Source organism: Panicum virgatum, chromosome 8N (genome assembly GCF_016808335.1).
Source record: "Panicum virgatum strain AP13 chromosome 8N, P.virgatum_v5, whole genome shotgun sequence".
Classification (NCBI taxonomy): domain Eukaryota; kingdom Viridiplantae; phylum Streptophyta; class Magnoliopsida; order Poales; family Poaceae; genus Panicum; species Panicum virgatum.
In genome coordinates, this window is record NC_053152.1 from 25249302 (window position 1) to 25259924 (window position 10623).

Sequence of the window (10623 nt, forward strand, 5' to 3'; positions counted from 1 at the left end):
AGCAATGCACCCGGAGCTCATTATCCAAAATTAATTGAGCTAGAGCGCAGGGTCCGGCAAGACACAGGGAGCTAGAGTGCGGGGTCGTGCCGCTAGAGCGCGGGGTCGTGCCGCGCGAGCACGGCCACAAAGCTTGACCTTCAGTCCTTCACTGAAAGTCCGAGCGGCTTTGCCACATGTTGGCCGTAGCATCGGCGAGCTTGTTGGTGTTACCAAAAGGAGCGGAGGACGATGGGAGGGAAAGCGCTAATGCCTTCGCCTAGAGGAGACTCGGAAGAGAGAGGTAGCGAGGTGAGAGGTAGCAGGCAAGTGAACATGGGGTGCTTCCCCACCGCCCTTGTCCGCCGGCCACACCTGCTAGAGGTTAGGGATGATTGAGTGGAGCCCGGGTGTCATAGGGAGAGGGAGGTGGCTGGTGAGGCCTGAAGCTAGTGCTGTTAACATCGAGTTGACAGTGATGGTAGAAAGCAATAACAGAGCAACCTTTCAGTGCTAAATTTCTAAAGCTGAATCTTTCAATGGTATTTTTCCAAAGTTTGGATCTTTTAATGGTATGCATCCAATTTTCCCTTAAAACATTTGCCAGCAGCCCCCAATTCAGCTATATTGTTGGCTTGTTGGTCTTTTTCTTTACTGTCCTTCACCCAAGGCTTTTGTGGTCTATGTGTTGGAACCGCATAAGATGTTTTCTTGGGAGCAGGGTTGTTTTGCTCAAGTCTTTTAGCATACCAAAAAGCTTCACTCAAAGTTGTAGGTTTGTAGCACTGTAAATGATGTTGTATGTAATCGTTGAGGCCATGCACAAAACTACTGGCAAAGTAAGCTTCAGTTAAGGAAGTGTTGCTTCTTTTCACTAAATCCATCTTCAAATTTTTCCACATACTCTATAACTGAAAAAGTCTGTTTCAAATTATGGAACTGGCCAATAGCATCACAAATAGATGTCTCATTGAATTTGTCCCCCCCACCATAGCACATAATTGATGCCAGGGTAACTGTGCAACACTACATTCGGTGCCTCTCCACCAAAACTCTGCTTTACCTTTGATGTACAAAACAGCAATCTGATCTTCTCATTTTGGAATCCTAACCAAAAGTATTTTTCTGCCTTCCTGATCCAACCATCTATGTCTGAAACTCAATTTAGGACCTTTTGTTATAGCTCTGTGCTGAAAGTGCATTTGAGCTTGAAATTGATTGGCAGGAGGTATGAACACATGTTCAGGGATGTGAGGTGGCACTTGGTGATGAAATTGCCTTTGTTCCGGAGGACTTATGGGTGGTGGTGTTTGGCCATGATATGGAACAGCAACAAATTCATAAAACTTTTCCAATTTTTCAGCATTCCATGGACAATCATCCACCTCATATTCAACAAAGGTATTTTCATGATGACCCCATACTATTCCTTCAGGAATGTGATTCTAAGCATGGGTGGAATGAGGAGTACAGTAAAATTGTTGAGTAGCCTATTGCGCCCCCCCCCCCCCCCCCACAGTTTGGTGAGAGTGGCAAGAACATCATCCAAACTTTTCTTCATTGCTTCATTATTTGCATCCTCTTTCTGCATGAACATAGCCAGAGTGCGTTGAATGCCATCAACTTCTACTATGGTGTACTGCTCGTTATCCTGTATGTCTGTGTTCTTGACCATCTTCGCGTACTTGAAGATGCAGTTTGAGACTTGCTCTCCCCTTGCAGATCTGCAAGCAATGTCTACCGTCACCTAGGTTACAGCTGGGGACGAGGAATTTTACACAAGAATCTGCCTTGCAACCCATTCCATAGAGTAACCTAACACATGCGCCTCCTAACACATGCGCCTCCTCGGATTCAAATCAACTTGTTGGCTCCGATGATCCCCATACAATGCCCGACCAGAGTCTTTATGCTGACTCAGTCATTAGTCTAGCAAGGATGTTAATTATTACAAAGCACAATTGTCAACTGATTAGAAATTGAAAGTCTCTCAACACTCAACTAATTGAAGGAACACAGGAGCCGTCCGATGCAAGATGAAGGATTCATGTTGAAGTCGATGAAACGATGAGCTTGGCGCCAACTTGCACATTGCTCTGAATGCTGAAAGAGGCACAACTTTATATACTGCAAATCTGAATGAGATGATGGTGAATGGCTGACAACACTGAACTGGGAAGGAGGACAAGAATGATTGTACATCTATCAATCATGTCCCTGGGATGCCTCTCTCAGCTATTTTCCTTTTACAGGCGTAATAACACCATTGTAACTAGACCAACAACAAACTTTCGAGCAACCCCAAATCGCAGAATGACCATGCAATCAGTGTTAAGAGACATATTGCATTTGGTACGCAGTGAATCCCATTATGTGGCTGGAGCAGCTATCTGGATCGCATTATATATGTACTGGACTTGTCATTATATATGTACTGGACTGGCACAGCTTTGTGTCATGGTTCCATGAGCAGTGAAGAGGCTTCAGTCTTGCAGCCTTCAAGTGTAGAACATAGTTGTTCCTTGATGCAGTTCACAAGACCTGAGGTCTTGTTTGGCTCAATGGAGCGTCTTCTAAAGCTCTATTTTTCAAAAAAAAAAAAGGACGGCGAGTATACATACAAGTTAAGACAAGTTTCTTCCCGCTGTTCACCAAACTTTAAGAAGATATTGTGAAGACGAAAATACAGAAATGCGAAACAAGAAAAATTACCATTACCTCAGTAGACCATAACTTATCACCAAATCTACGTGGAATGATGTGGAAATGCGTCTGCATTAGTAACAGCAAAACATGACCACATATTATGCAAAGTAACTGTACTGTTTGTGTATTAATTTCTTTTTGAAATTTCATATGCTTAGCTACCCATTGCAAGTACTCACATGAAAAATTACTTGTCCCGCAGCTGCTCCATTATTGACCACCAAATTGAATGAATCTGTGTTCCAAGATAACAAGATACAAGTAGTAGCTAACATCAGACAAAGATAACGAAAAGGATAACAGAAATATATAAGAAATGCAGAGCAGATGGTTTATGGCACAACTGCTTTCAAAATAAACAAAAAGTACAAGTAATATGTTTGTTGATGTACTTCATCCATACAGATCCAAGTTGGCTTATGGTTGGTTGTTTGGTGCAACAGAGATGAACATAGTAGAAAAGCACATCACGAAATAAATTACTGAAGAGCCATAACTGTATAAAAATCTAAAGAGTAGAATACACTAGCAGTCCTTAAAATTGTCTTGTGGTGTCATCTAGGTCCCTAAATGCTTAAAATGCAAAATCAACTCCCTAAACTTGTTAAGTTTTTTTCTTAGCTCAGTACCCTCCTCACTGTGGTCCAAGGTGAGGAGTGTCCATCTTGTAATTGGACCATTCTTTCTCTCTTAATACAAAGATACGCAGCTCTCCTGCGTGTCCTAGAAAAAAAAAGGTCCAAAACAACCTAATTAGCAAAAATCTGGTTACATGGCTCATAAACAGAGGACTTTAACATGTAGTATACATGATATCTTCAATAAATCTAAACATGCGATTGAGCATGGGTACATCAGAAGCTGGACACTAGAGAGTCATGTATGTAATTACTTTCTGATTAGTGTGATTTGGAACTCAAATTACACACTGAGCAAGTTTAGGGACCTAGATGTGCACTTTAGGAGTTTAAGAGCGACCGCTAGTGCATTTTGCACCTTCACAATTATAGGAAAACATAGTGATGTTTAAATACCCGGTGCCACCTATATAATGTGCATAAGATAAGGCACCAAATAATATGAAGGGCATAAAGACAGACATATCATATATGCAAGTTTCGCGATTGGCAGGCCACAAAAGAATATAATTTTATCCATTAAAGAAAAAGGACTATTAGTATTGCGTTAAGGAAAATTTTCAAGGGCTCTGGAACTATCAGTTGCAACTAACTAGATGCCACGTCAGCTTAAATGCATGAAGTTTGAGCCAGCTTCTAGCAAGAAGCAAAAGGAACAATTGCAACCACCACCACCACCACAAAGAATTCTAGTCTAAGCAAATTAGGGTAGGCTACAGGTAAAACCAACAGAAGCAAGAAAACACTTATTTCATAATAGCTTTATTTCCATTTATTCAAATTGACATGTAAATATACACCTTAACATGACAAAAGATTGTAATATCTATTTTAGGCAAGAATTGAAAGAAACTAAAAAGTATTCAGATGGAGTTCAGTGGACCTTAGAGTTCAGTGGAGTTTCGATGTCTCATCAAGAGAACTACAAACTTGAAGTAAATGAGCTTACTAGGTGTAAGAGTGGGTATAATGCGTGGGATGCATTGCATTGAGCTTCTGGGGCAAATATATAGGAGTACATGGCTTGGAGGGAAAGTAGCCTCTCCTAGAGATAAGGAAGGTTATCTCGGGATTACAATCAATCCTAAACTAACTGTATACAGAGTTGCCTAATATACTCTAACATCCCCCCGCAGTTGTGCGGTAGCAACACAGAAAACAATGGAGATATACCCCCGCAGTCGGAATGCAGGTGCGAATGCGTCGACTAGAGTAGCTCATGCAGATAATAGCCCCTTAGTGCCAAAGTAGCCGAGGTCGAGGTAGACATGCTCAAAGCTGTGGAGGAGGGCACGGGTCTGAAGCGTCAACAAAGGCGTTCGAGAGAACAAAATAAGCAGCGTCTTGCCGACGAGTTCAACAATACGATGAGCCGCGGATAGTGATGGTAGACGGTGCAGCTAAAAAGCGCGGCTCGTCTTCAACAAAATTAGCGGCGGTGTTTGAGAGCTTGCAGCAATATGCGCGGACTCGGATCAAGAGCCAGCATGATGAGGACCTGCAGCATTGGTGGCGCACTGCATGAAGAAGACGGCGACAACAATGATTGTTGCTTGATCATGAGCGTCGGCATTGCAGCCTGGGAAGGGCAGCAAAAACCTCATCCTCGAAGTGTCGACAATAACACGCCGATAAATGGCAGGGCCACGCAATCCGATCTCTGATTGGAACGAAAAAGAAAACAGCAGCAGCATGATCTGCTGCTTGTTGACCACGACGGCGCGGCGGATCAGATGGATCAGCCGCGCATCCTACAAGGGCGCTGCTCTCGGTGGAGATCGATATCCCTAGGGGCGGCGCGAGTGCAGGGGAAGCCGGAGACCTAGGTTTTGAATCTAGACTCTGTGATACCATGTAAGATTGGGTATAATGCGTGGGATGTATTGCATTGAGCCTCTAGGGCAAATATATATGAGTACATGGCTTTGAGGGCAAGTAGCCTCTCTTAGAGATAACGAAGGTTATCCCGGGATTACAATCAATCCTAAACTAACCATATCCGGAGTTGCTTAATATACTCTAAGACTAGGGATGCCAGTATTACCCAACCATTCCTGCATCTTTTTAGTTTGAAATTTTTACATCTTAATTCCAATAGAGGATGCAGATTATAAATATGAAACAAATGAAGTCGTTGTCGCCCCTATTGAGTTGCATGCACCGACCAGTTCAACCCAAAAGCTTAAGCTGGTGGGAAGAGGTGAGCAATCCACTTATATTCCAACACTCCCCCCATCACGTGGAGGCTCCCTCAGGTCTCAGACTTTGTTTGAATAGGAGCGAGTGGCAATTATTTTTGTTTAATTGCGCTAACTAGGATTCGAACTTGAGACCTCTAGCTTTTGATACCATATTGAGTTGCATGCACCGACCAGTTCAACCCAAAAGTTTAAACTAATGGGAAGAGGTGGGCACTTCACTTATATTCCAACAGCGCCCCCCCCCCCCCACCCACCCACCACCACATACACCCTATTAAGCATCAAAATTGTGTTATTCAAATGATGGTAGGGCAACTCTCCTCTTTTGCCAAGGAATGTGTACTGCCTGGACTACCCAAATGTAGCACAGTACAACATTATATGATGCAATAGTCCCAAATAAACAAATATGGTGACATTAATTATGTGCTAGAGATGGGTCGCTAACAGAATGGCTGCATAAATTTGTATGTAAACAATGCACTCCATCTCAAAAAGTATATACAGTGCACAAATATAACATCCTGTTTTTAAGTATACTGCACTTATTTGGTCAAAGTTGATAATACAGGATACATGAAGTATCACAGTCAACAAACATGGCACTGCTTATACAAAAAATGGATGTAAGACATAATTTAATTGTGAAGTCTACCTACCACATTCAGTAGCCTTCATAATTGCATTGCTAAGAAATGGCACTTTGGAACACATGGCTGCAACCACCTGGGCCAAAGATAAGATGGTTTCAGACCAATTAGGAGGATATCATAAGTATGGCCACAGTTCTGTATGTTTGGATCCACATGTAAAGGGAATGTGTGAAAAATTTGTTAGATGTAATGTCATGCATTTTGTTAACCAAAACTTACAGGCGGTGGAGTTGCTTCAAGGGATGGAAAATTGCGTTTTGGAATGATTAAGGAATGCCTGCAGGGGGGGATGGTAAGAAGTAGCATGAAGCAAAAGCCAAAATGTACTGTAAAAAAGCTTAGCCAATTTTTTATTTGGGAGAAGTATGCTTGTTATGGTTTAAAGTTCCTCACTTCATCAAAGCACCACTAAAAGGTCATGATTCATTTAATATCATCAAAAGGTTGCATACTTGCATAAAAATGGAATATGCACCGAATTTTTGCAATACTAATCTACTAATTATAGTCTACACAAGGATGCAATAGAAATTGGCACCAAGATTTGTAATGAAGGCCATGAAATATGTGCATTAGATGATAACGAAGGCTTGTCATAGGTGAACCAAGTGCATAGGTCAGACATTGCTCATAAAATAATCCATGGAGCAATCAAATAACCAAGTGTGACAATATGAAAAGAATTTCAGGACAGTGATGCATGAGCCACTAAGGTGATGGCTGCAGTCATCTGGATTGCAAAGTAAAGGCTAGAATTGGAGGTGAAGAACTAACCAAAGTAGGAAAACAAGCAGCTGGGATTAATTTAACCATGGTGTATCAATATTTATTTTTTTGTGTGAAGTAAAAGAAGAAAATGTCTCGGAAAAGAAAAGAGGGTGGCCTGGCCCCTTTTCTTCTTATCATATCACAAGGGTGCATGGGGCCATGCGCATATTTTCGTGCACACATAATAGATGGCAACAGCAAAGAACAATAGGACACAACCTTTAGATTTTATTTTCAATAAGTAAAGAGATGTGGACCAGTCCCTGCGTATCTGCGCATGTGGCCCCTCTCATAGTATATCTAGTTTCATATTCTCAATTAGGATGTGGACGGTGCATTACTGTGTGTGAATGTGTTCTTGCCTCCTGGACTGCTTATTTGGTGGACTTGTTGATGTTAGGGCCTCATTATATTAAAGCCACGTCATCACATTTTGCATCAATATTTGATCACAATTTTTTATCTTTGTTGGTTAGCACGCACTTCACTTTCTTCCCTTAATTTGACTTTATTCTTTTAGCATGAATACATACTTAATTTTGGTTATTTATATTTCCTAAAATAGGGCCTAATTGCGTATTTTGCACCAGGGCCTCCAAATCATTGGTACGGCCTTACCAAGGATGTGTTGCGCTAATAAGCGGATTACAGTCAGACAACTACCCAACTGTATCAGGCATGAAGATGTGTTTGATCATATCTCAAAAGTACGCTTTGCATGACAAGCAAGTCTCCAACTCAAACTTTCTAAAATGGAGAGGAAAATCTATGAAGGGAGGACCTGGCGGACCCGGGAACATCGTTCCGATTTGAGGGTCGGGGTCGAAGAGGGTCAGTGTCCCATTCAAGGTTGGATCGCGTCCCGGTTTGAAAGGGGTCGCAGCCCCATTTTCTAGCAGATTTAATTGGGATAAAGAGGTTAAGGACAGTGGATTGGTGTGGTTTTTGTTAGACAATGAGCTGAGTACGTGTAGCATGGTCTAAATGTACTCTTTTATATGTTTCTTATATGCTTGTGCAGATTAGTTTCTTCACTAGTAGCACAAATATAGTTTTTGTCTTTATAAAGACACATCGACCCCGATGAATCAGGGTCGCGTTCCACATAATAATTTATCGTTCCATAGATGTATACCTCCTTCGTACCACAATTTTATAAAGTGACGACCCTCGACCCTCGACCCCGTTCCTCGATCCGGTCGACCCAGGATCTTTGTGACTATGTTTTCAGCACTGGGTACATACTTTTTTGGAGAAGCAAATCTATGCATTTCTAATGTCACTTTTCTCTACTTATATGCAGTAATATATTAAAATTTTTAACTCTACGAAGATAACGGGATATATCTCTGAGCAACTAAAAAATGAGTTAGAAAAGTTAAGCATTTTACGACCTGAAGAGAGTTCATACTCAAGCCATTCAGGCTTGTAAAGGTTACAAAGTGTCAGATAGCAGCCATCTTCCTCCTATGGAAGAAAAGAGTTCTAAAAATTATAAGAAAACCCCAAACATTGAATAAAATGACATGACGGTATAAACCTCTAAAGTGTACCAACATAGTCTAGAGCCCATTTGAGAAGGAGAAATCAGGATAAAAGATTCTTATGACTTAATTTGCTAAAATTCCTTGGACAATCTGCCTTTTCAAATAGAGCCTAATTGTATAAATTTGTCTATGAATTCTATAAATCTAATATTTTTAATGAAGTCTTAAATTCCGCTAAGTCAAAATGCAAGTAAATTGTTTCAAAGTATAAGACTGAAAAAGCAAATGGTGTAAATGAAGAATTAATGTATCCTAGTATATATTTATATGGCAACCAAATTAATTCTAACAAAATTCATACACATAAAATGAATTAATATTACAAGAGTTTTTTTTTCCAGCCAAAGTGCTTTCCATGTACAACACTGCAATATCAAATGGCCTCAATGAATAACAACTGTACCATGGTATCTAGTTATATGACAACAAAATAAATAATAACACAAATTGTACACGAAACGGATTAGCATGACACAAATTCTGTTCCTGTTAAAATGAAGGCATCAATCAACATTGCATATTCCAATAATTTTAATAACACCAGAAGATTTAAACAGACCATCAAATATGGAGACTATAATATGGAAACGTAGAACACAATAAAACATTAAAATGCAATGAATGGAAACACAGGCAAAAGAGTTACAAGAAATATACCCAGGAGCCAATGGATGAGAATCCAATATGCAGAGGCATACTTCATCTTCGTAGACCTGCAAGCAGGACATAACTATTCTGATCAAAAGAAATATCCCCATAAAGATGTAGCAGATATTATTGATAAGGCAGGCTAAAATATGGCACAGTTTCATCGACTAAACGCCAAATGATTCCATCAGTGTTCCACCATTACTACATGTCGACAGTTACTTATTGTTAAAAAACTAATTTGTTCATGTACTCCATCTATTTTTACAGGAATGAAAAACAGAGGTTGACCTACCCAAGTACACAAAGAACTAAAAAAAGAGAAAAAAATGAAAAAAGAGGGCAGGTGCTAGTTGAATTAAATATTATGGCTGATTCATGTTACTGACAGAGGGTAAAAAGAATTACTACTTACTAGAACAGTACTCGAATATCATAAAAAAGAAAGAGAGAAGGCAGGCATTATCGTACTGATTCCAAAATCATGGACCAGAGTCCAGAGCGTTAACTTTCACTTCAATATTTCTCAAATAGAGCAGAGAAATTTTGCAATTATCACCCAGAACCCTACTTTCGAGCTAGAGCAAGGATTGCCATGCACTGTTCACTTATCCACTCGGGGTACCCATAGAGCCCGCCACAGCACGCGAAGAGTGCTATACTGCCATCGGGCAGGCCCAAATCGCGGGGAATTAAGAAACAGAGCTGGCGCCCGAACGCACCTTATACGCCGGCGCCTCGCCCCGTATGATGCGGCAGAACACGCAGCACGCCGAGTCCTCGTCCCCACCGCCGTCGCCCCCGGCAGGCACGCCTCCCCCGCTGGCGTACGTGGACGTTGAGACAACCCCCGCCACCGCCTCCAACTGTTCCCCGGCGGGCGGTGCCGGGCCGTCGCGCCGGAGGTGGGAGCAGAGCACGGCGAGTCGCAGCGGCGGTGACATTTCGGCCACGGGCTGCGGGGTGGAGGTGGGAGTGGGCCCGAGTCGCGTGGCTTCTGGTTCTGGCTCGGGATTCGCCATCTTTTGCGAATGCCCCCTCAAAAAATCGCCGGAGACTGACTCCAACAATGACAAACAAAAATGAGAGGCAAACCGAGTATTGCCTCGTGTGTACAGTTTGTGTTGGAGAGACAAAAACTTCTCGTCTCCAACTGCAAAGGCATAGCCACCATGCAGTCTCCGCTCCTCCGGCCTCCACCGCCCTAGCCGCCGGGTGGGCCTTCCTCTGCGCCCCCTGCACCTCCCTTGCCGCTGGTGCCTCGCCTCCCTCCTCCCTGTCGAGCGCCGAACTGCGGGGGCGAGCAGGTGCAGCGCCGCGCTGGGGAGGAGGAAGGCGGAGCGAGAGGAGCGCACGAGGCATCGGGGAGGAGCTCGATCGGGGGCCGGAGATGGAGGGAGCCGGTGGAAGGCGGAGATGGAGGGCGTCGGGGAGGAGCTCGATTCGGGCCCAAAGATGGAGGGCGCCAGGAGATGGAGCTCGA

General features: G+C 42.6%; 1 protein-coding gene across 2 annotated transcripts; it reads right to left on the reverse strand.

Moving 5' to 3' along the window:
* Positions 1 to 1827: 1827 nt before the first annotated feature.
* On the reverse strand, positions 1828 to 10185 carry LOC120686842 (adenylylsulfatase HINT3-like). 2 transcript variants are annotated; one of them, XM_039969041.1, is made up of 7 exons: positions 9863 to 10185; positions 9150 to 9205; positions 6397 to 6454; positions 6184 to 6250; positions 2865 to 2920; positions 2698 to 2751; positions 1828 to 2560 (listed from the first exon to the last, which is right to left on the reverse strand). In XM_039969041.1, exons 1-7 carry the CDS (start codon positions 10160 to 10162, stop codon positions 2435 to 2437), a joined length of 717 nt encoding a protein of 238 aa, XP_039824975.1. In that variant the 5' UTR covers positions 10163 to 10185; the 3' UTR covers positions 1828 to 2434. The 2 variants fall into 2 exon arrangements, with proteins under 2 accessions (XP_039824975.1, XP_039824974.1); XM_039969040.1 differs by having other exon boundaries at positions 2692 to 2751.
* Positions 10186 to 10623: the final 438 nt, after the last annotated feature.

What these genes read in the sequence shown, in the direction of transcription:
- LOC120686842 (XM_039969040.1), bottom strand. Translation starts at nt 10,162, where the DNA reads ATGGCGAATCCCGAGCCAGAACCAGAAGCCACGCGACTCGGGCCCACT. An exon ending in GCGAGGCGCCGGCGTATAAG is followed by an intron (nt 9,206 to 9,862) that starts GTGCGTTCGGGC and finishes TCCTGCTTGCAG; the next exon opens with GTCTACGAAGATGAAGTATG. An exon ending in TATGGTCTACTGAGGTAATG is followed by an intron (nt 2,561 to 2,691) that starts GTAATTTTTCTT and finishes TTTGAAAAATAG; the next exon opens with AGCTTTAGAAGACGCTCCAT.